This window comes from Castor canadensis, chromosome 12 (genome assembly GCF_047511655.1).
Source record: "Castor canadensis chromosome 12, mCasCan1.hap1v2, whole genome shotgun sequence".
Lineage (NCBI taxonomy): Eukaryota > Metazoa > Chordata > Mammalia > Rodentia > Castoridae > Castor > Castor canadensis.
In genome coordinates this window covers 74608855-74632602 of record NC_133397.1, presented here as the reverse complement: position 1 = coordinate 74632602, position 23748 = coordinate 74608855, and the positions used below count along the sequence as shown (strand labels likewise).

At 38.2% G+C, this 23748-nt stretch overlaps 1 protein-coding gene across 1 annotated transcript in view; it reads right to left on the bottom strand.

Annotated features, from left to right (window-relative positions):
• The window catches only part of Dnah6 (dynein axonemal heavy chain 6), a 260955-nt gene that overhangs the window by 146009 nt on the left and 91198 nt on the right, over positions 1-23748 (bottom strand). Inside the window, exons 22-29 of the mRNA XM_074050092.1 lie at positions 21191-21371; positions 12824-12920; positions 10219-10438; positions 8721-8885; positions 8528-8638; positions 2924-3049; positions 2683-2838; positions 1921-2082 (exon numbers count right to left, since the gene is read on the bottom strand). Of these exons, the coding sequence (XP_073906193.1) occupies positions 1921-2082; positions 2683-2838; positions 2924-3049; positions 8528-8638; positions 8721-8885; positions 10219-10438; positions 12824-12920; positions 21191-21371 (1218 nt within the window). The remainder of the gene's footprint in view (positions 1-1920; positions 2083-2682; positions 2839-2923; positions 3050-8527; positions 8639-8720; positions 8886-10218; positions 10439-12823; positions 12921-21190; positions 21372-23748) is intronic.

Below are 23748 nucleotides of genomic sequence, written 5' to 3'. Positions count from 1 at the left end.
AGGGGATGAAAGAGCAGTTGGGAGGGAAAACAATGGGTTGTAGCACAGGAAAAGGAGGGAAAGTGAAGGGAGTAAGACTAGGGATAAGAAAATAGTGATGGTGATATTAATAATACAGGGAAAAAAAACCACTGGGTACAGGAACAACAAAAAGTTCAGTCTTTTGGTAAAAGTTCTGGAGTTATTTCTTAAGTGTCCAATCCTGGTATGAGTTCAAGTGGGAGCTCTGATGTGGTCTCACCAGGTGACTGGCTTGTGAATAATATTTGGTTCCTTCTGTCCATGGGGTATGTTGCAATTGGGAGATGAGGTAAGTCTGCCAGTTCGTGCAGGGTGGTCAGAGCTGTTGTTTTCACCAGGTGGCAACTGCATTGCCCTTCAGGTGCAACTCTGTTTGGTCAGCTCCTCCCCCAGCAAAGTGGGGCAATTTAGTTTTGAACACTGCCTTCTGTCTCTTGAGATCAGCTCTGGGATCCACCACTTGCCCTGCTTTGGGAGGCTGGCTTGTCACCCCACCCCTACTCTCAGCTTTTATACCTCTCCTGACTTCTGCTTGGTGTTAGTGGCTCCTCTGGGAGGTTGGCTTTTCACCTCATCCCTGCTCTCAGCCTTTGTTACTTTTCCTGAATTCAATGAATTCATTCAATTCAGCACTGAGAGTTCGGCTCCTTGCCCTATTCCTGTTCTCCTGGGTAGGTTCAGTGTTCCACCCCCACCTCTGCTGTTCATGCTGCAGATTCATCCAAGCAGCTTTGGAACTGGCTAGCAGGGAGAAATGGCCCAGCGTAGGAAGGCTTTCCGTGGGTTGGGGTCCAGGATGTTGCACAGTTCGAATCTGATTGATGTTCTGTCTTCTGCTTGTTGGGAGGAAAAAGAAAAAAGAAAAAAAAAAAGAAACAGAAAACAAACAAACAAAAAGGAGATGAGGCCAGGGGGCTTTTTTCCCAGGGCAAGACACGCCATGCTGGCTGTGCTACATGGGATTTTTGTGGCTGTTAGATGCAATTAAAGGCTGATTTAAGGGTCAGTCTTTGAACTTTATGTGCACCTAATGTGATGGCAGTTATTACTTTGGCTAGAAGCAATCAGAATTACCCAATTGTAGCTCAGACATCTCAAGGTGGCTTCTTGAGTCACTGAGCTTAGGATTTCTGTTTCCCTACCCTAATTGCCATCTTGGATCCTCTAGAGATCTTAAAAAATATAAAATGATGCCACTATTTTTTTTTTGTTGTTTAGAAAGTTTTCTTTTTCACAAAAGCATTCTGATATAAATATATAATGGGCTTATTATTGCTATTTTAAAACAAATATCCATAAAATATATCAGCTTTAATTTCTAATATGGTAAATAACAACAGATGTAAACTGTCAATAATTTTTAAGAGTGTGAAGGGGTCCTATGACCAAAAAGCTTGAGAACCACTGGATTGAAAGACCTTACGTTTTCTTCTTGCATATTTTACTCTCAGTTTACAAGTCTTTGGATTGCTCATCTTCTCTTGTAAACTTTTTTGTTCCTAGGTTTCCCTGACATTATATCTTGTATTTCATCTCACTTCTCTCTACTTGCTGACATGCATAGATTTTAAAATTTTTCCACGATTTGACAATACCTCCCTTGGCCTTGAGTTTCACCTGGTCTACCCAGCCTACCATGTTTTTTGACTCTTTTTTGCTCTATTTACTCCACTTTAACCTTCCTTACCCCACTTTTTTCTTCATTCACCATCACTCTCTTATTTTGTTATGTCATGTTGTTAATCAAGATTTTTTTTTTTTTTGGTGGGACTGGGGTTTGAACTCAGGACTTTGCACTTGCAAAGCAGGCACTCTACCACTTGAGCCACACCTCCAGCCCACACTGTCATTCAAGAAAGCCACATAAAGCATGTGAGTGTGCAGATGAAGGAACTGTACCTTGTAGTCCAAACCATCCGAACAGTTAAAGACTACACACTGGATGGCAAGAGCTTTTGCTAGGTCTTTGGTAGTCTCTGTTTTCCCAGTGCCAGCAGGACCAGCTGGTGCACCCCCTAGGTCAAGCTGCAAAGCTCCCATGAGGCAAAGATAGCAGCGATCCTGGAGAAATCAATAAATTGTCATTACTGAAGGGAAATGAATTTAGCAACAAGTTCACAGGAAATTTCCTTTCTATAGGAGGAGGGTCACTATTTCCATGAAAGGTTTTAAAGCAATTGAAATATACTCAAGATCCATGCACATAATTAAATAATGCAAATCTTTGCTTTACAAAGATGCATCATAGCAAATCCTTTGAAATGTCAATGTTAAATGAAAAATGTTAATGAGAAAAAAAAGCACTCATGTCACCAGGTGCAGTGGCTTGTGCCTGTAATCTCAGTTATTTGAGAAGTGCAGATGGGATCATGATTAGAAGCCAGCACAGGCAAAAATGTTAGCAGCACTAATTCTCAAAAATAAAGCCAGAAGTAGGAAATTCTCAAAAAACAAGCCAGCTACTTGGGAGGCAGAGGTAGGAGGCTAGCCTCAGCAACAGCATGAGACTCCATTTGAAAAACAAACGAAGGTAAAAAGGCCTGGGCGTATAGCTCAAGTGGCAGGCAAGTGAAGCCCTGAATTTAAGCCCCAGCATTACCAAAAACCACAAAAACAAAAAAAAGTCCTCATGTCAATATTAACCTATGGCCAGTAACTTACTGTGAGAGGAGTGATAACCAGTCTTGGGCATGCTCCCAAATATTCGTAGCCATAAGTATACTGCGAAAGTGCCATTCTAGCTACACAGTTATCCAGGTCTATATCCCAGTAATAACGCAGTTGTCTCTGCCAGTCAAAGGATTCGGCTTTGTCTACCTAAATAAATGATATAGATGATGTACACATTAGACACACTAATTTTGGAAGTAAGCATGTGACTTTATTTAAATGAAATTTTTACCTTGGATTGAACGAGTTCAGTGACTATATCTCTTGCGTGTACATCGATAGTAATCAATGCAGTTATAATGTTTCTGTGTAATTTAGGAAGACTGCCTCGAACTGTTGCAGCCAGGGCATTTAGTCTCTACAAATTAAAAAAAAAGTCATAGTGAATTTCCAACATCAGCTTGTATATATATATACTTTTACTATTACGTTTAGAGTAGACATTTGCTAAAACCATCTAATTTAAAGAATTTATAATTCTGTGACTAAGTAGCATAATACTTTGTTATAAGACTTCTTTCTTTCCCGCCATTTTACATTTGAAAAACTGACAAGCAAGAGGGTAAGGAACTTGATGGCAGTCACATAGTTATGAGATAGCAAAATGAGACTTGAGGAGACATTTGCTTCAGGAAAGCACACACTCTAAACCACTATATGGTGATCTCCAGGAAAGACTGTTCTGCTTAAAAATGAGACTTGGTTAAAGGTGATACTTTTCATTTCTAAGTGTAGCATTTCCATTGATAATCAGAAAACCTGGACATTTTAACCAGATCACTGACTAATTAAATAAAAATATTTTTGGACAGCTTTATTTTTTTTTTTCATTTTTCTTTTATTATTCATATGTGCATACAAGGCTTGGTTTATTTCTCCCCCCTGCCCCCACCCCCTCCCTTACCACCCACTCCACCCCCTCCCGCTCCCCCCCTCAATACCCAGCAGAAACTATTTTGCCCTTATTTCTAATTTTGTTGTAGAGAGAGTATAAGCAATAATAGGAAGGAACAAGGGGTTTTGCTGGTTGAGATAAGGATAGCTATACAGGGCATTGACTCACATTGATTTCCTGTGCGTGGGTGTTACCTTCTAGGTGAATTCTTTTTGATCTAACCTTTTCTCTAGTTCCTGGTCCCCTTTTCCTATTGGCCTCAGTTGCTTTAAGGTATCTGCTTTAGTTTCTCTGCATTAAGGGCAACAAATGCTAGCTAGTTTTTTAGGTGTCTTACCTATCCTCACCCCTCCCTTGTGTGCTCTCGCTTTTATCATGTGCTCATAGTCCAATCCCCTTGTTGTGTTTGCCCTTGATCTAATGTCCACATATGAGAGAGAACATACGATTTTTGGTCTTTTGAGCCAGGCTAACCTCACTCAGAATGATGTTCTCCAATTCCATCCATTTACCAGCGAATGATAACATTTCGTTCTTCTTCATGGCTGCATAAAATTCCATTGTGTATAGATACCACATTTTCTTAATCCATTTGTCAGTGGTGGGACATCTTGGCTGTTTCCATAACTTGGCTATTGTGAATAGTGCCGCAATAAACATGGATGTGCGGGTGCCTCTAGAGTAACAGTCTTTGGGGTATATCCCCAAGAGTGGTATTGCTGGATCAAATGGTAGATCGATGTCCAGCTTTTTAAGTAGCCTCCAAATTTTTTTCCAGAGTGGTTGTACTAGTCTACATTCCCACCAACAGTGTAAGAGGGTTCCTTTTTCCCCGCATCCTCGCCAACACCTGTTGTTGGTGGTGTTGCTGATGATGGCTATTCTAACAGGGGTGAGGTGGAATCTTAGTGTGGTTTTAATTTGCATTTCCTTTATTGCTAGAGATGGTGAGCATTTTTTCATGTGTTTTCTGGCCATTTGAATTTCTTCTTTTGAGAAAGTTCTGTTTAGTTCACCTGCCCATTTCTTTATTGGTTCATTAGTTTTGGGAGAATTTAGTTTTTTAAGTTCCCTGTATATTCTGGTTATCAGTCCTTTGTCTGATGTATAGTTGGCAAATATTTTCTCCCACTCTGTGGGTGTTCTCTTCAGTTTAGAGACCATTTCTTTTGATGAACAGAAGCTTTTTAGTTTTATGAGGTCCCATTTATCTATGCTATCTCTTAGTTGCTGTGCTGCTGGGGTTTCATTGAGAAAGTTCTTACCTATACCTACTAACTCCAGAGTATTTCCTACTCTTTCTTGTATCAACTTAAGAGTTTGTGGTCTGATATTAAGATCCTTGATCCATTTTGAGTTAATCTTGGTATAGGGTGATATACATGGATCTAGTTTCAGTTTTTTGCAGACTGCTAACCAGTTTTCCCAGCAGTTTTTGTTGAAGAGGCTGCTATTTCTCCATCGTATATTTTTAGCTCCTTTGTCAAAGATAAGTTGCTTATAGTTGTGTGGCTTCATATCTGGATCCTCTATTCTGTTCCACTGGTCTTCATGTCTGTTTTTGTGCCAGTACCATGCTGTTTTTATTATTATTGCTTTGTAATATAGTTTGAAGTCAGGTATTGTGATACCTCCTGCATTGTTCTTTTGACTGAGTATTGCCTTGGCTATTCGTGGCCTCTTGTGTTTCCATATAAATTTAACAGTAGATTTTTCAATCTCTTTGATGAATGTCATTGGAATTTTGATGGGAATTGCATTAAACATGTAGATTACTTTTGGGAGTATAGACATTTTTACTATGTTGATTCTACCAATCCATGAGCATGGGAGATCTCTCCACTTTCTATAGTCTTCCTCAATCTCTTTCTTCAGAAGTGTATAGTTTTCCTTGTAGAGGTCTTTCACATCTTTTGTTAGGTTTACACCTAGGTATTTGATTTTTTTTGAGGCTATTGTAAATGGAATTGTTTTCATACATTCTTTTTCCGTTTGCTCATTGTTAGTGTATAGAAATGCTAATGATTTTTCTATGTTGATTTTATATCCTGCTACCTTGCTATAGCTATTGATGATGTCTAGAAGCTTCTGAGTAGAGTTTTTTGGGTCTTTAAGGTATAGGATCATGTCGTCTGCAAATAGGGATATTTTGACAGTTTCTTTACTTTGGACAGCTTTAACTCCTGATTTTCACCTAAATTGTGACTTCTTTATTAAAGGAGAGTGGTGTTTCTGAGGGTCTTGCTCTACTGCTGGATTTTCACTCATGCCAACACTGATCAGGGCCACCATTCTGCAAAGGAACTTTCTTTGAGGGGATCATTTCTTTCTTCTGGGGCTCTGAAGACAAAATTCCATCGAGGAGATTTATGAGGGTGTTTGCTCTTATTTCAAGGAAGTTTTTTCTCTGGTTTTTTTATTTGAAAGGTGATTTTTTTTTAAAAATAGTGTTTCCCTTTTTCTCCAGGCGGGCGTGGACAATGAACCTTCTATTTTAAGCTTCCTGCTGTTGCTGAAATGACAGGCATGCACCACCACACCCAGCTTTTTTCCACTGAGATGGAGTCTCACAAACTTTTCTTGCTCAGGCTGCCCAGCAACCTAATTCTAATCTCAGTTTCCCAACCCAGCTTGTGATGATAGGCTCACCACCATGCTCAACTATTGATAGAGATGGGGTCTTGTGAACTATTTGTGCAGGCTGGCCTCAAGCTGTGATTCTCTAGATCTCAGCCTCCTAAGTAGCTAGGATTATAGGTGTGAGTCATCAGCACCTAGACTGAAGGTGAGTCTTTAAAAATGCAATATTGCAAAGAAAGAAAGAAAAAGCATTATTGTTTAGAAGTGTGATTAAATTTGGAGTTAAAAATTAGGTTTTTGTCCTTATCAGACAAATTATGAGCAAATGTTTTTCCCTGCCACCTAGATTGTGTTTTTACTCTGTTGATAGTTTCTTTTCTGTCACCATGCAAACGCTTTTTAGTTGGATATAGTCCTGCTTTTGTTGCCTGTGCTTTTTTTAGGTCCAAGAAATCAATGCCAAGGCAAACAGTGTTTGCCTTATGTTTTCTTTGGAGAGTTCACAATTTCAGGCCTTATGTTTAATTTTTTTGGTGGGATTGGGGCTTGAATTTAGGGCTTTGCACTTGCAAAGCAGGCACTCTACTTCTTGAGCCACACCTCCAGTCCTTTATGTTTGAGTTCTTGATCTACTTTGAATTGATTTTTATATATGGTTTTATATGATAAGGGTTTAATTTCTCCTACAATAACAAAAGCCAAACAACCCTATTAAAAATGAATAGGGACATGAGTAGACATTTCTCCAAAGAAGACACACAAATTACCAACAAATATATGAAAAGACCCTCAACATCATGAATTACCAGGGAAATGAATACCAAAGCCACAATGTAATGTTGCCTCAAATCTGTTAAGATGGCTATTATCAAAAATAAAAAGACAATAGGTGTTGGCAAGGATGCGGAGATAGGGGACCCTTGTATACTAGCAGGAATATAAAATGGCACATCCATTATGGGAAATAGATTTTTTTAAAAACTCAAAAAAATAGAATTATTATATGACTCAGCAATCCACTTCTGGGCACATATACATAGAATTATACTCAGAATCTTAAGGTGATGTCTGTCCTCCCATGTAAATACAGCAGTATTCACAATAGCCCAGATGTTGAAACAACCTAAAAATCCATGAAAGGATGAATGAATAAAGAGCATGTAATGTATACATACAATGGGATATGGATCAGCCCTAAAAAAAGGAAATCCTGTCATATGCAATAACGGATAAACCTGGATGACATTAAGCCAAGTGAAATGAGCCAGTCACAGGACAAATATTGCGTGATTCCACTTATGTGAGGTATCTGCAGTAGTCAAACCCATACAGAATAATGGTTGCCACAGGCTAGGAACAGGAAGAAATGGCTAGTTACTACTCAATGGGTGTAAAGTTTTAGGTATGCAAGCTGAAAAGGTTCTAGAGACTTGCTGTACACCATTATGCCTATGGCTAACTTATATTTTTATTATTTTTAAAAATTTATTTAATTTAATTTTTTTTTGTGGGACTGGGGTTTGAACTCAGGGTTTTGTGCTTGCAAAGTAGGTGCTATATTGCTTGAGCCACATCTCCAGTCCATTCTGCTCTGGTTATTTTGGAAATGGGATCTCCCAAATTATTTTGGGTAGATCTCAAACCGTGATCCTCCTGATCTCAGTCTCCCAAGTAGCTAGGATTATAAGCATAAACCATGGGCTCCCAGCTTATATTTTTAAAAAATAACTATAAACTTCTATAAATAAGCCAGTTCACATAAAGACAAGTATCATGTATTTTCTCTTATTTGTGGAAGCTAGTGGAAAAAACAAAGCAAGGCAAGGCAAGGCAAAACAAAATAAAACAACCGAGTTCATGAAAGTAAAAGGAGAATTACTTGGGAGGTAGAAGGAAAAGGGAAAAGGGAGAGGGAAGAGGGGAATACGAAAGAATAAGAGAGAGGGGCTGAAAATGATCAGAGTGTATTATATGCATGTATAGAATGTCATGGTGTCATGTGCAATTTAATATATGCCAATAAAAATTATAAACCTCTGTGAGAGGTATTCTGGTCCTAGTAAATACAATTACTCTTTAAAAAATCACAAAGTATTATAACACTGGTGTTTTCCTCTTGAGTGGTTTTTTTCTCCTGTTTTATAAGTATTCATATAAATACTAAACGAACACAAAGGTAGTGCCTCAATGAAAAGTGGAACACAAGTGGTTCCAGTAAGAACCCCAAAACTTTGAAAGTCAAGTCAGAGCATTAGAATTTCTGAAATAAAGTGAATTTGCATTAACCACGCTAATAAAAACCATTGAGACCATCCTGCCTGGCAACTGTGTTCCATATCACTGCTGTGCTGAAGATCTCACCTCAAAATTTACTTTTTCAAAAGCTTCCAGGGCTTCTATGGGATTACTGCCTGTTTCCAGACACTCAGTCAAATCTCGGCACCACATAATTTGGGAAATGGTCAGGATAACCTGCAACAAAACATCTTCTTTAAGTGTGCGATGCACCTCACCAAAGAAGGATCTAGAAATGGAAATTTAATGAGTGTGTTACTTGAGAAGGGTGTCCGGCAATCACCCATTCCGTCCTCTGTTTGCTCTGATAGTCAGCGATGGCAGCTTTGCACAGGCGTCGCAGAGACGTGAACATGGCTTCTTCTACTTTACCAAGCCATTCCTCCACGTTGCCTCGGGCTTTGAGGCCTTTCCCCAGGCCAACCTACGAGGGAATAAGAGCCATGATAAAATAGCTCAGGTGGGACTTGCAAGCTGTACATCTTTTCACCTTTCATATTCCTGTAAAAGAACCTTGTATAAACACTGGGAGTCCGAGCACAAACACTGGGACTTTGTGTTTGTTTGTTCTGGTGTTAGGGATTAAACGTTGGGCCTTGGGCATGCAAGGCAAGTGCTCTACCTTTGAGCTACATTTCCAGCACCTGGGACTTTTGATTGAGGTCCCGTCCACCTCCAACTACTCCAGTATTTTACTGCTTTCTCTCAGGGCAAATTCCTTGAAAGAGGAGTCTTGATGTGCCTCATGAATTTGGTCAACTATTTTCATTTTTGTATTTGCCATCATCTGATTTTTACCCCCAACTATTCCTCTAAACCTGCTCTCATTAAAGTTACTTGTGTACCCACAACTGAAAAAAGTCCAACAGACACTTTTTAGCTTCTCATGTTTTCTCAGACTCCCAATGATATGACTGACCTGTTTGTTTTAGACTCCTTCATTTTGTCTCCTGCCTTATCTTTAAATTTCATGTTTTCCCAAGAGTCTATCATTAATCCACCAGTGATGAGCAAATTCTTTTGCAAGACTATCAATTCAGGACAAAAAAAATGTTTATGGCTTTCCACTTCTTCCACAGCTAAATCACTGTACCCTAACTGGACTCAATTCCTTTGCATTTCCTGGCATAGTTCATCTTTCTGGAATGTTCTACCCTTCTATGATCACATTTCCTCTTCATTTTCCTTGAGAAAGTGTGTGTGTGTGTCTCCTCTATGCAGTCACTCTGTTCCTTACAGTCTGACGCATTCACTCTCTTGGTGTTCACCATACGCCAGGAGATGTCCAGTGCCCTAGAGTTGCCATTGACAGTAACACCCACATGGTGCTTAGGGGTACTGCTGTAAGTAATTTACATAAAGTAACAGCTGAAAATCCTCATATCCCACTAGTCAGGTATTATTACTAATTCCAATTTTGTAGAGGACTTTAAACGGGGGTATTGGATATGTGTGGCCTGACCAAGAACCAATGCTCTTAATCGGCCCACTATTGTGCCTCTTGTGGAGAGGTAGATAAAACATCCTCTAGTTTTCTCCATTCTGTTTCTAAGAATGAGCACATGTCTCTGTCATTGCATTTACTGTGGTGTTTTGTTTGACAATTTCTCCATTACACTTTGAGGGAAAGACATTTATCTTGCCTATCCTTGAAAGGGCTGAACTAGCATAGTACCAGTGAGAATGAGCAGACTTCTAGCTCAACTTGAGAAGAGTAACAAAGTTTATTTAGTGGGAATTATAACAAAAGCACCTACCCTTTCTCCCTCTGGTGATAGCATTGCCAAAATATCATTAGTATAAACCTTCTCTGGTTCTGCATCAATACCAGGAATTCTTCCCTCAGCAGGAGGCATGAGAGCAAATTCAAGCTTTGAAATAGAGTCGAAGCATTTCCTTAAGTGTGGTTGTACAGCTTGTGGATTTCGTGTCTGGGCCAAAATCTCCAGAAGTTCATCATTTGACAAGAAGTAAAATCTGGATTAAAGAGAATCCTTACAACATAACTTGAAATTGAAGCCAAGCCTTAGGCAGACACAAAAGATAAATTCCTTAGCTACATTTCTTCCTATCCACTGATTTCCTAGACCTCCAATTATATTGGTTCTGAGTTTCTAGGGAGGCCACATGTCTCTAAGTAAGTTTGCTGTGAAGATTAGTGATAATGAGTCTCAAATACCTAGAATGAATGGCTAGTACAAAAAAGATTTTTTTCATAAAAGTTATTAGAAATACTAGCTCTTGCCATGATACTGATTTTTTCAAATATCTGTCTTAACTTGGTTTTGAGCTTCTAGAGTAAAGATATACTATTTGTTTTCCTTAGAATCTTGTCGAGTACCTCACACATACTTAGTATTCAATATTTTGTTTACTGAACAAATGATAGATTAGTGTTTGCAGGAACCTTATTTTGTTCTGTTAACTAAGTCACTGTCCCAACCCAAAGGCACACGCTAGTCCTTGAAGCATGTGCTTCTATAAAAAGTAACAGAATATGATTTTGCCAAAACACAATTTCCAACTATATGAAGGTTATACTTATGTAGCAATAAGACATTTTGCATATATTTCAAATCATTACTAGCAAGATAGTTAAAGAAATTGTAAACATATAGTATGCTATTTTGCTCTAGATTGGGGGTTGGCAAATTACAGCCTACAGGCCAAATCTGACTTGCTACCTCTTTTGCAAATAAAGATTTATTGTTAGGTAATTTCTATGTCTCTTTTTATGCTAGAACTGTGTAACAGACTGTATGGCCAGCAAAGGCTTAAATTTTTACTATGTGGCCTTTTATAAAACATAGGACATATTTATAAAAACAAGTTTTTAATAAAATGACTGGTCCCTGATCCAGCTAACTCTAAATAGTCTTCTAAATGTCAGTCTTTATGTCATACAGTTTCAGTATTGTGTTTAATCTCTCCAGTGAAAGTTGACTAGTTATTCCAACTGATTATCTTCGTTCATTCCAAAACAGGCCAGAGGGCCAGAGAGGTGGCTCGTGTGGTAGAGCACCTAACTAGTAAGCATGAGGCATTCAAATCCTAGTCCTGCCAAAGCGGGGTATAAAAAGCTCCACTGAAAACAATTAACCAGTTTCTCCTCCAAAATAGGTTACAGTGATTAACTACTGAGGCTCAAAGCAGTGGCTTTCACACATTTCCCCCCACTAAATGGCAATGGTCCTTATTACTGCTGTCCTCCTTCTTAACTCTCTCATGTTTTGAAGTACTAAGTGTATAAACCAGCATTTAGTAAATGCCTTGGACTGTTGATTGTCAACTTAGTAGTATCGCTGCAACAGTGAGAAGCTGGAATGACATCTCTCAGAACTTCTTTCCAGCTAGGTATCAGATTAGATTCTTGGCATGAGATGCTCTTCTATGAGACTGAGAAGGTGCAAGGAGAGCAGAAGCCATTATTCTCTCAACTGAGCATGGGTGGACCGAGAAGATGGGGTTTTATTGTTGGTTGTCAGGTGTCCTTCTGGCCATCATACCTTTTTTATAGTAGAGAGCTGAGACTTTGGATGCACTTCTCTGAGATTTCTGCCTCTGTTTCCAGATTTCCTCAAAGTGGTCTGCAGTTTTTTCCTTTTTCAAACATCTAACAAAAACCCCTAACTTCCTGTGTGAAACTTTTGTTCTAAACACCTGACAAAACCTGTCCTGACCAAACTATGCTCAAGTAATGCAACTAGGTTAAAAGTGTAATTATTTCAAACTTGGTTTGGGCTGAGGCTCTAGGACTAGAATTGCCACTTATGCCTACATTTCAAAACGAGTTGTCAGGTCTCCTGGCACCCACTCACAAGGAGAGGGCTAAAGAATTGAGGGTCCACACTCATTTGAGAGAATAAAAGAATTAATGCTGGAGAGGTTGGACAGCCAGAGATGGAAGTTTGTTGGGGGTGGGGAATGTGCTAAGGGTTCCATCTACCCACATGGAGAGGGGTGAGCATCACTTTCCTCAAGCCTAGGCATCTTGGAGAGCTTAATATTTGTCCCCATGAATCAACCTAAAGGAAAATGCCCAGGCAACATAAGTCTCTATAACTTTTCATGTACGCATCTGTGGATACATGCACACATGCATAACCATCCAACAGTAAAAGAGTAGGTCATTGTTGTACTCAATAATCTTCTAGCACTGTTTATACTTACACTTAAATCTTTACCAAATATTATACATTTAACCTTGAGACTTACACTCCCCAATCAAACAGCTAGATTTTCATTAACATATACCTTTCTTGTTTCTCTCTCTGGTTCTGATGTTTTGAGGGTATAGCCATAACCTTAAATTAACTGACAGCCAACTACTAAGAAACATCTTAGGTTGCTTTATAAACTTACCTTGGAAAGATAACTCTTTTTGATTCTAAATAGGCCTCTAGACATTTTTGTATTTGGTCAAGTAAAGCATTATTATTTTGAAATGTCTCTAGAAGTCCTGTTCATTGAAAAAAAAAGTAGTATTGGAAAAATTGTATTAAAATAGGAATATAATTTAAAATTAAAATATAATATTAACATTTTAAAGAGCTTTAACTTAATGGATGAATGGACTAATAAAATTGGAAGGATAGGCTAAGAATTTTGACTATCAATTTAATAACATTAATTTTAATATTTATGATATGTGGCCAAATATATTTAATTTGAAACATTTTAAACTGGCATCTGGCACACTTGGGAGGTTGGGAGAGCATAAAACAAAAAGCAAGCAGTTGCTTCTCTCCTTGACCTTCCAAAGCAAGCCAGTCCCTAGAACCTCCCTTTTCTCTGTCACTTTCTTTTTGTTTTTCTTTTTTGTGGTACTGGGGCTTGAACTCAGTGCCTACATATTAAGCCACTCCACCAGCTCTTTTTTTGTGATTTTTTTTCGAGATAGGGTCTCACAGCTTATTTGCCCAGGCTGGCTTCGAACTGCAATCCTCCTGATCTCTGTCTGTCTCCTGAGTAGCTAGGATTACAGGTGTGAGCCACCGGCACCCAGCTGTCACTTTCTTATTTGTATCTTTTCTGCATCCAATGCTATCTTTAAATGCTAAAGATGTGGCATTAGGGTTACTAAAATTGTGGCAATGGGATACTATTGCTTTATTACTAAACTACAACTCCTTATGGAGCAACATCCATGTTTCCTTCATCTTTGCAGTGGTGCTTCCTTATCTGCCCAAAAATCTATCCAAAGTCTTTACCATGGCCACTGAGGCTCTATGTAATCAATGACTCCATTCAATGCCCAGTTGCCCACCCAAGCACACTTCCCTTCTCTCCTGTGTACTCCACTCCAGCCCACATTGACTTCTATGTTGGTGATTGTGACCATGCTCTTACCTTAGCAGCCTTGCCTTTGTTCTTTCCTCTGCCTTTAACAATTCTCCTTTTGGTCCACATACATTTTTCACTCCCTCTTGCCTGTAGGTTTCTGCTCAAAGGTCACTTTACCAAAAAGTCTTAACACACACACACACACACACACACACACACACACACACACACATGCACACAGACAGCATCTCTTAGCTACTTTCATCCTGCTTTATTTTTCTTCATAGCTTTATTATCACCTGAAATAATATATACAGATCCATACTTCCTTAACTATAATCCTTAGGATGAGATGTATTTTAGAATCAAGTTTTTTTAATTTAAAAAAAATATATTTTATAACAAGTATAGTAAGGACTGGGACAGCACTCTAATCCAACAATATTATAGGTTTGCAGCAAAAGGTTTGTAAATCACAATTAGTGGGTGTAGTAGACAGAATAATGGTGCCTCAGTGGAGTCCGTGTTCTAATCCCCAAACCTGTGATCAAGCTAAGGATCAAGGGAGGGGAGATTATACTGTATCATCTGGGGGCCCAATGTAACCACAGTGACTTTATAAGAGGAAAGCTGAGAAGGAGATGTAATGATAGAAGGAGAGGATGGCAGTACATGTTTGCTTATGGGAAAAGGACCATGAGCCAAAGAAGGTGGATAGCCTCTAAAAGCCCTAGGAGTTATCAATTCTGTCATTCCATCTAAATTTTATTTTTAGTTTGTGCTTTATATAAGAGTTTCTGGGTAAAGAGCATAGCTCAACAAGGTACCTGTGATTCATTGGGAAGTTGCCTGGAGAGGCGAAGTGCTTCTAGTTGCTGTATGACAAGCAGGTTTGCTGAGGCTTTGGTACAAATCATAAAGTTCAGTAACCATATGTGTGCATGCAGACAGACTGAGTTCATGTTCACAGAAACAGAACTTATTAAAACATTTCAGAATTGTAATAAGTGGTAATATTTCAAGTAGTTTTAATGAAATAATTAAAGAATAAGGTGTAGAAATTTTTGTGGTGTATCTTTGGGGGAGTTTTAATAGAATGGGTTAACTGAATATAAACATAGGTCTTGTAGATAAAATTGTGAGCTGGAAACATCATTCATACCCAGTAGTAACATCCTCAAATTATAAAAATACTTGTGCTCCAAAACTTATAAACTAAGCTTTAAAATGGTAACATAAAAGTGTAGTGTTTAATTCAATCAAGAATTGAATTATTAGATTCTTATAGGTGACAAACACTTTAGATGATTATAAAGTCTTTTTTTAAAGTTTGTTTTATGCTCCCTGTTTATACCTTTGTAACTTTCTTGTTTGATTCTGTGTTTTGTTTTCTCCTACTTGTCTGTTTGTTTTCCCCTTTTCTTTAACTTCTTGCTTTCCATCTCCTCTCACCCTTCCATTCTAAATATTACCATTGTTATTATTACAAACTAGAAAATACTTAATTGCACACAGTACAGGAACAGTAACAACACCAAGGACAATGACGGGAAGACAGAAAAAACAGGGAAACCAGTTTCCCCACAGCAAAAAATTAGTACAGGAACCAGAGGGAAATGAAGAAAACAGATACTTAGATCCAGACTCCAACAAAATGAAGATAAACTATGCCAACGAACCCAATAAAGCCCACAAGAATAATTTAAAAGAAGACATACTATAGGTACTCAATGAGAATTTTATAGAGATGATACGGGATAGGGTCAACCAAAATGTACAGGAGACACTCAAGAAATTCCAAGACAACAAAAATAGAGAATTTGAAGAAGCACAAGAAGAAATAAAAGAAACTATAGAGCACTGTATAAACACCAAAGTGAAAGAGAGAACACGATGAATAAACAGATAAATGAACTCAGGACAAAAATAGACAACATTAAAGAGGAAACCAACCAGGATATGGATAACCACAGAAAAAAGAATGAAACAGAACTGCAAAACAAAATGGAAGGCCAATCCAGCAGAATAGAACAAACAGAAGACAGAATCTCAGAACTTGAAGATGAAATGGTAACTAAAGGAAAAACCGAAGAACTATTAATTAAACAAATCAAGACCTGTGAAAAGAAAATACAAGAACTCACCAACTCCATCAAAAGACCAAACTTGAGAATCATGGGCATCGAAGAAAGAGAAGAGGTGCAAGTGAAGGGAATGCGTAATATATTCAACAAAATAATAACGAAAAAATCCCAAATCTAGAGAAAGATATTCCAATACAGATGCAAGAGGCCTCCAGGACACCAAACAGACCAGATCAAAATAGAACTAACCCACGGCATATTATCATTAAAACAACAAGTTCAGAAACTAGGGAAAGAATATTGAAGGCTGTAAGAGAGAAAACACAACATAAAAAGGTAAACCCATCAAAATCACAGCAGACTTCTCAACAGAAACATTAAAAGCAAGAAGAGCATGGGGTGAGATCTTCTGGGCACTGGATGAAAATAACTTCAACCCCAGGATACTCTACCCAGCAAAACTATCATTCAAAATAGATGGAGCAATAAAAGTCTTCCACGATAAGCAGAAACTAAAACAATATGTGACCACAAAGGCACCACTACAAAAGATTCTTCAAGGGATTCTGCACACAGAAAGTGAAACCCAACTTAACTATGAAAAGACAGGCAGCACCAAATCATAGAAAAAGAAAAAGGAAGAAAGTAGAGAGTAACCTCAACTTAGGTACACACAATCAAACCTTCAAACAACTAAGACAACTAAATGACAGGAATCACCACATACCTATCAGTACTAACACTTAATGTTAACGGACTTAATTCACCCGTCAAAAGGCACCATTTGACGAAATGGATTAAAAAGGAAGATCTAACAATTTGTTGCTTACAGGAGACCCATCTCACCAACAGAAATAAGCATAGGCTTAGGATGAAAGGTTGGAAGAAGATTTACCAAGCCAATGGCCCATGAAAACAGGCAGGAGTAGCAATACCGATCTCTGACAAAGTAGACTTCAAACCTACATTGATCAAACGAGATAAAGAAGGACATTCCATACTAATAAAAGGGGAAATAGACCAAAAGGAAATAATAATCTAAACCTGTATGCACCCAATGTCAATGCACCCAATTTCATCAAACATACCCTGAAAGACCTAAAAGCATATATTAACACCAACACAGTGGTTGTGGGAGACTTTAACACCCCATTATCATCAATAGATAGGTTATCCAAACAAAAAATCAAGAAAGAAATCCAAGATCTAAAATATACAATAGATCAAATGGACCTAGTAGATGTCTACAGAACATTTCATCCAACTTCTACACAATATACATTCTTCTCATCAGCCCATGGAACCTTCTCCAAAATAGATCATATCCTAGGGCACAAAGCAAGCCTCAACAAATATAAGAAAATAGAAATTATACCGTGCATATTATCTGATCACAATGCAGTAAAAGTAGAACTCAACAACAAAAGTAAAGAAAAAAAACATGCAAACAGCTGGAAACTAAATAACTCATTACTTAATGAACAATGGATCATCGATGAAATAAGAGAGGAAATTAAAAGGTTCCTGGAAGTCAATGAAAATGAAAACACAACCTACCGGATCCTATGGGACACAGGAAAGGCAGTCCTGAGAGGAAAACACAACCTAACGGAACCTATGGGACACAGCAAAGGCAGTCCTGAGAGGAACTCATATATACATGAGTGCATATATTAAAAAGACTGAAAGATCCCAAATCAATGACCTAATGATACATCTCAAACTCCTAGAAAAACAAGAACAAGCAAATCCCAAAACAAATAGGAGAGAAATAATAAAAATGAGAGCTGAAATCAACAAAATAGAAACCAAAGAAACCATACAAAGAATTAATGAAACAAAAAGTTGGTTCTTTGAAAAAATAAATAAGATCGACAGACCCCTGGCAAACCTGACTAAAATGAGGAGAGAAAAAAACCCAAATTAGTAGAATCAGAAATGCAAAAGGGGAGATAACAACAAACACCATGGAAGGCCAGGAAATCATCAGAGACTACTTTGAGAACCTATATTCAAATAAATTTGAAAATCTTAAAGAAATGGATAGATTTCTAGATACATATGACCATCCAAAACTGAACCAAGAGGAAATTAATCACCTGAATAGATCTATAACACAAAATGAAATTGAAGCAGCAATCAAGAGTCTCCCCAAAAAGAAAAGTCCAGGACCTGGTGGATTCTCTGCTGAATTCTATCAGACCTTTAAAGAAGAACTGATACCAACCCTCCTTAAACTGTTCCATGAAATAGAAAGGGAAGGAAAACTGCCAAACACATTATATGAAGTCAGTATTACACTTATCCCAAAACCAGGCAAAGACACCTACAAAAAGGAGAACTATAGGCCAATCTCCTTAATGAACATTGATGCAAAAATCCTCAACAAAATAATGGCAACCCGAATTCAACAACACATCAAAAAGATTATTCACCATGACCAAGTAGGCTTCATCGCAGGGATGCAGGGGTGGTTCAACATACGAAAATCAATAAACGTAATAAACCACATTAACAGAAGCAAAGACAAAAGCTACTTGATCATCTCAATAGATGCAGAAAAAGCCTTTGATAAGATCCAACATCATTCCATGATAAAAGCTCTAAGAAAACTAGGAATAGAAGGAAAGTACCTCAACATTATAAAAGCTATACATGACAAACCTACAGCTAGCATTATACTTAATGGAGAAAAACTGAAACCATTCCCTCTAAAATCAGGAACCAGACAAGGATGCCCACTATCTCCACTCCTATTCAACATAGTACTGGAATTCCTAGCCAGAGCAATTAGGCAAGAAGAAGGAATAAAAGGAATACAAATAGGTAAAGAAACTGTCAAAATATCCCTATTTGCAGACGACATGATCCTATACCTTAAAGACCCAAAAAACAACTCAGAAGCTTCTAGACATCATCAATAGCTACAGCAAGGTAGCAGGATATAAAATCAACATAGAAAAATCATTAGCATTTCTATACACTAACAATGAGCAAATGGAAAAAGAATGTATGAAAACAATTCCATTTACAATAGCCTCAAAAAAAATCAAATACCTAGGTGTAAACCTAACAAAAGATGTGAAAGACCTCTACAAGGAAAACTATACACTTCTGAAGAAAGAGATTGAGGAAGACTATAGAAAGTGGAGAGATCTCCCATGCTCATGGATTGGAAGAATCAACATAGTAAAAATGTCTATACTCCCAAAAGTAATCTACATGTTTAATGCAATTCCCATCAAAATTCCAATGACATTCATTAAAGAGATCGAAAAATCTACTGTGAAATTTATATGGAAACACAAGAGGCCATGAATAGCCAAGGCAATACTCAGTCAAAAGAACAATGCTGGAGGTATCACGATACTTGACTTCAAACTATATTTCAAAGCAATAACAATAAAAACAGCATGGTACTGGCACAAAAACAGACATGAAGACCAGTGGAACAGAATAGAGGACCCAGATATGAAGCCACACAACTCTAACCAACTTGTCTTTGACAAAGGAGCTAAAAATATACGATGGAGAAATAGCAGCCTCTTCAACAAAAACTGCTGGGAAAACTGGTTAGCAGTCTGCAAAAAACTGAAACTAGATCCATGTATATCACCCTATACCAAGATTAACTCAAAATGGATCAAGGATCTTAATATCAGACCACAAACTCTAAAGTTGATACAGGAAAGAGTAAGAAATACTCTGGAGTTAGTAGGTATAGGTAAGAACTTTCTCAACGAAACCCCAGCAGCACAGCAACTAAGAGATAGCATAGAGAAATGGGACCTCATAAAACTAAAATGCTTCTGTTCATCAAAAGAAGTGGTCTCTAAACTGAAGAGAACACCCACAGAGTGGGACAAAATATTTGCCAGCTACACATCAGACAAAGGACTGATAACCAGAATATATAGGGAACTTAAAAAACTAATTTCTCCCAAAAGTAATGAACCAATAAAGAAATGCGCAAGTGAACTAAACAGAGCTTTCTCAAAAGAAGAAATTCAAATGGCCAGAAAACACATGAAAAAATGCTCACCATCTCTAGCAATAAAGGAAATGCAAATTAAAACCACGCTAAGATTCCACCTCACCCCTGTTAGAATAGTCATCATCAACAACACCACCAACAACAGGTGTTGGCGAGGATGCGGGGGAAAAAGGAACCCTCTTACACTGTTGGTGGGAATGTAAACTAGCACAACCACTCTGGAAAAAAATTTGGAGGCTACTTAAAAAGCTGGACATCGATCTACCATTTGATCCAGCAATACCAATCTTGGGGATATTCCCAAAAGACTGTGGCACAGGTTACTCCAGAGGCACCTGCACACCCATGTTTATTGCGGCACTATTCACAATAGCCAAGTTATGGAAACAGCCAAGATTCCCCACCACTGACGAATGGATTAAGAAAATGTGGTATTTATACACAATGGAATTTTATGCAGCCATGAAGAAGAACGAAATGTTATCATTCGCTGGTAAATGGATGGAACTGGAGAACATCATTCTGAGTGAGGTTAGCCTGGCCCAAAAGACCAAAAATCGTATGTTCTCCCTCATATGTGGACATTAGTTCAAGGGCAAACACAACAATGGGATTGGACTTTGAGCACATGATAAAAGCGAGAACACACAAGGGAGGGGTGAGGATAGGTAAGACACCTAAAAAATTAGCTAGCATTTGTTGCCTTTAACGCAGAGAAACTAAAGCAGATACCTTAAAAGCAACTGAGGCCAATAGGAAAAGGGGACCAGAAACTAGAGAAAAGGTGAGATCAAAAAGAATTAACCTAGAAGGTAAGACACATGCACAGGAAATTAATGTGAGTCAACTCCCTATATAGCTATCCCTATCTCAACCAGCAAAAACCCTTGTTCCTTCCTAGTATGGCTTATACTCTCTCTACAACAAAATTAGAAATAAGGGCAAAATAGTTTCTGCTGGGTTTTGGAGGGGTAGGGGGGAGAGGGAGGGGTTGGAGTGGGTGGTAAGGGAGGGGGTGGGGGCAGGGGGGAGAAATGACCCAAACCCTGTATGCACATATGAATAAAAAAAAAAGAATTAACTTAGAAGTTAACACACACACACACACACAAGAAATTAATGTAAGTCAACTCCCTGTATAGCTATCCTTATCTCAACCAGGAACACTTGTTCCTTCCTATTATTGCTTATACTCTCTCTTCAACAAAACTGGAGATAAGGCCAAAATAGTCTGCTGGGTATTGAGGGGGTAGGGGGGAGAGGGAGGGGGTGGGGGCAGGGGGGAGATATGACCCAAGCCTTGTATGTACATATGAATAATAAAACAATAAAAAAATGAATTAAAAAAAAATAAAGTTTGCTTTATACCTGGTTGAGTGGCAGCTCGAAGAGCATTAGGCAGCCGGTTCACCTTCCTCATGATTTCCTTCCATGACTTATCCACCTGAAGGAACATCTTGGCCTCTGCAGGCAACTGCCTCTGAATATCAGGGGCATTAAAAATACTTTCTAGGTAGAGCCAGTTTCTCTGGCAGTTCAGCCACTCATCCTAGGAAAAAAATATGGGCATTACCAAGCTTTAACTTTCAACTTGAAGGCCTATGGGTACATTAAAAATTGTCACATGGGAAATTACTATATCTTTTTCAGTTGGGGCTGTTTTACGGCTCCTCACAAGTCCTTTGAAATGAAGTTTCCTTAAGAGGCCCAAGATTCACCTCAGAGTGATTTGATCCCACTGAGTCTGGTGAGTGTGGTGACCAGAATGGATCCAGGGAGACATGATTAAAATGCCCAGAGGAGACATTCTTGGTGGGAGGAGAATGCTTACGTAAAGGAATCTGAAGGAATGGAGAGGTAGCCAGATTAGTAACTATAACTAAACGTCTGCAGGGTCTCTTTTTCTCTCTCTCTCACAAACACACACAGACACACAGACACACAGATACACAGTCACACACATACCAGGTCTCGCTATATTTCCCAGGCTGGCCTCAGACTCACACTCCTCCTTCCTCAGCTTCCTGAGTACCCAGGACTAGGCTCACACCACCACTCCAAGTTTTTTTCTTCTTTTGTCTAAATTACCTAGTTCTTTTAAATATTTTTTTTAAGGCCAATCCAGCAGAACAGAACAAACAGAAGACAGAATCTCAGAACTTGAAGATGAAATGGTAATTAAAGGAAAAACCGAAGAACTATTAATTAAACAAATCAAGACCTGTAAAAAGAAAATGCAAGAACTCACTGACTCCATCAAAAGACCAAACTTGAGAATCATGGGCATCGAAGAAGGAGAAGAGGTGCAAGTGAAGGGAATGCGTAATATATTCAACAAAATAATAACGGAAAATTTCCCAAATCTAGAGAAAGATATTCCCATACAGATGCAAGAGGCCTCCAGGACACCAAACAGACCAGATCAAAATAGAACTACTCCACGACATATCATTATTAAAACAACAAGTTCAGAAACTAAGGAAAGAATATTGAAGGCTGTAAGAGAGAAAAAACAAGTAACATACAAAGGTAAACCCATCAAAATCACAGCAGACTTCTCAACAGAAACATTAAAAGCAAAAAGAGCATGGGATGAGATCTTCCGGGCACTGAATAAAAATAACTTCAACCCCAGGATACTCTACCCAGCAAAGATATCATTCAAAATAGATGGAGCAATAAAAGTCTTCCATGATAAGCAGAAAGTAAAACAATATGTGACCACAAAGCCACCATTACAAAAGATTCTGCAAGGGATCCTGCACACAGAAAGTGACACCCAACTTAACCATGAAAAGGCAGGCAGCACCAAACCACAGGATAAGAAAAAGCAAGAGTAACATCAAGTTAGGTACACACAATCAAACCTTCAAACAACTAAGACAACTAAATGACAGGAATCATCACATACCTATCAGTACTAATGCTTAATGTTAATGGACTTAATTCACCCATCAAAAGACACCGTTTGACAAAATGGATTAAAAAAGAAGATCCAACAATTTGTTGCTTACAGGAGACTCATCTCACCGACAGAAATAAGCATATGCTTAGGATGAAAGGCTGGAAGAAGATTTACCAAGCCAATGGCCCCCGAAAACAAGCAGGAGTAGCAATACTTATCTCTGACAAAGTAGACTTCAAACCTACATTGATCAAACGAGATAAAGAAGGACATTCCATACTAATAAAAGGGGAAATAGACCAAAAGGAAATAATAATCATCAATCTGTACGCACCCAATGTCAACGCACCCAATTTCATCAAACATACCTTAAAAGACCTAAAAGCATATATTAACGCCAACACAGTGGTTGTGGGAGACTTTAACACCCCATTATCATCAATAGATAGGTCATCCAAACAAAAACTCAATAAAGAAATCCAAGATCTAAAATATACAATAGATCAAGTGGACCTAGTAGATGTCTACAGAACATTTCATCCAACCTCTACACAATATACATTCTTCTCATCAGCCCATGGAACCTTGTCCAAAATAGATCATATCCTAGGGCACAAAGCAAGCCTCAGCAAATATAAGAAAATAGAAATAATACCGTGCATACTATCTGACCACAATGCAGTAAAAGTAGAACTCAACAACAAAAGTAAAGACAAAAAACATGCAAACAGCTGGAAACTAAATAACTCATTACTTAATGAAGAGTGGATCATCGATGCAATAAAAGAGGAAATTAAAAAGTTCCTGGAAGTCAATGAAAATGAAAACACAACCTACTAGAACCTATGGGACACAGCAAAGGCAGTCTTGAGAGGAAAGTTTATAGCCATGAGTGCATATATTAAAAAGATTGAAAGATCCCAAATCAATGACCTAATGATACATCTCAAACTCCTAGAAAAACAAGAACAAGCAAATCCCAAAACAAATAGGAGAGAAATAATAAAAATAAGAGCTGAAA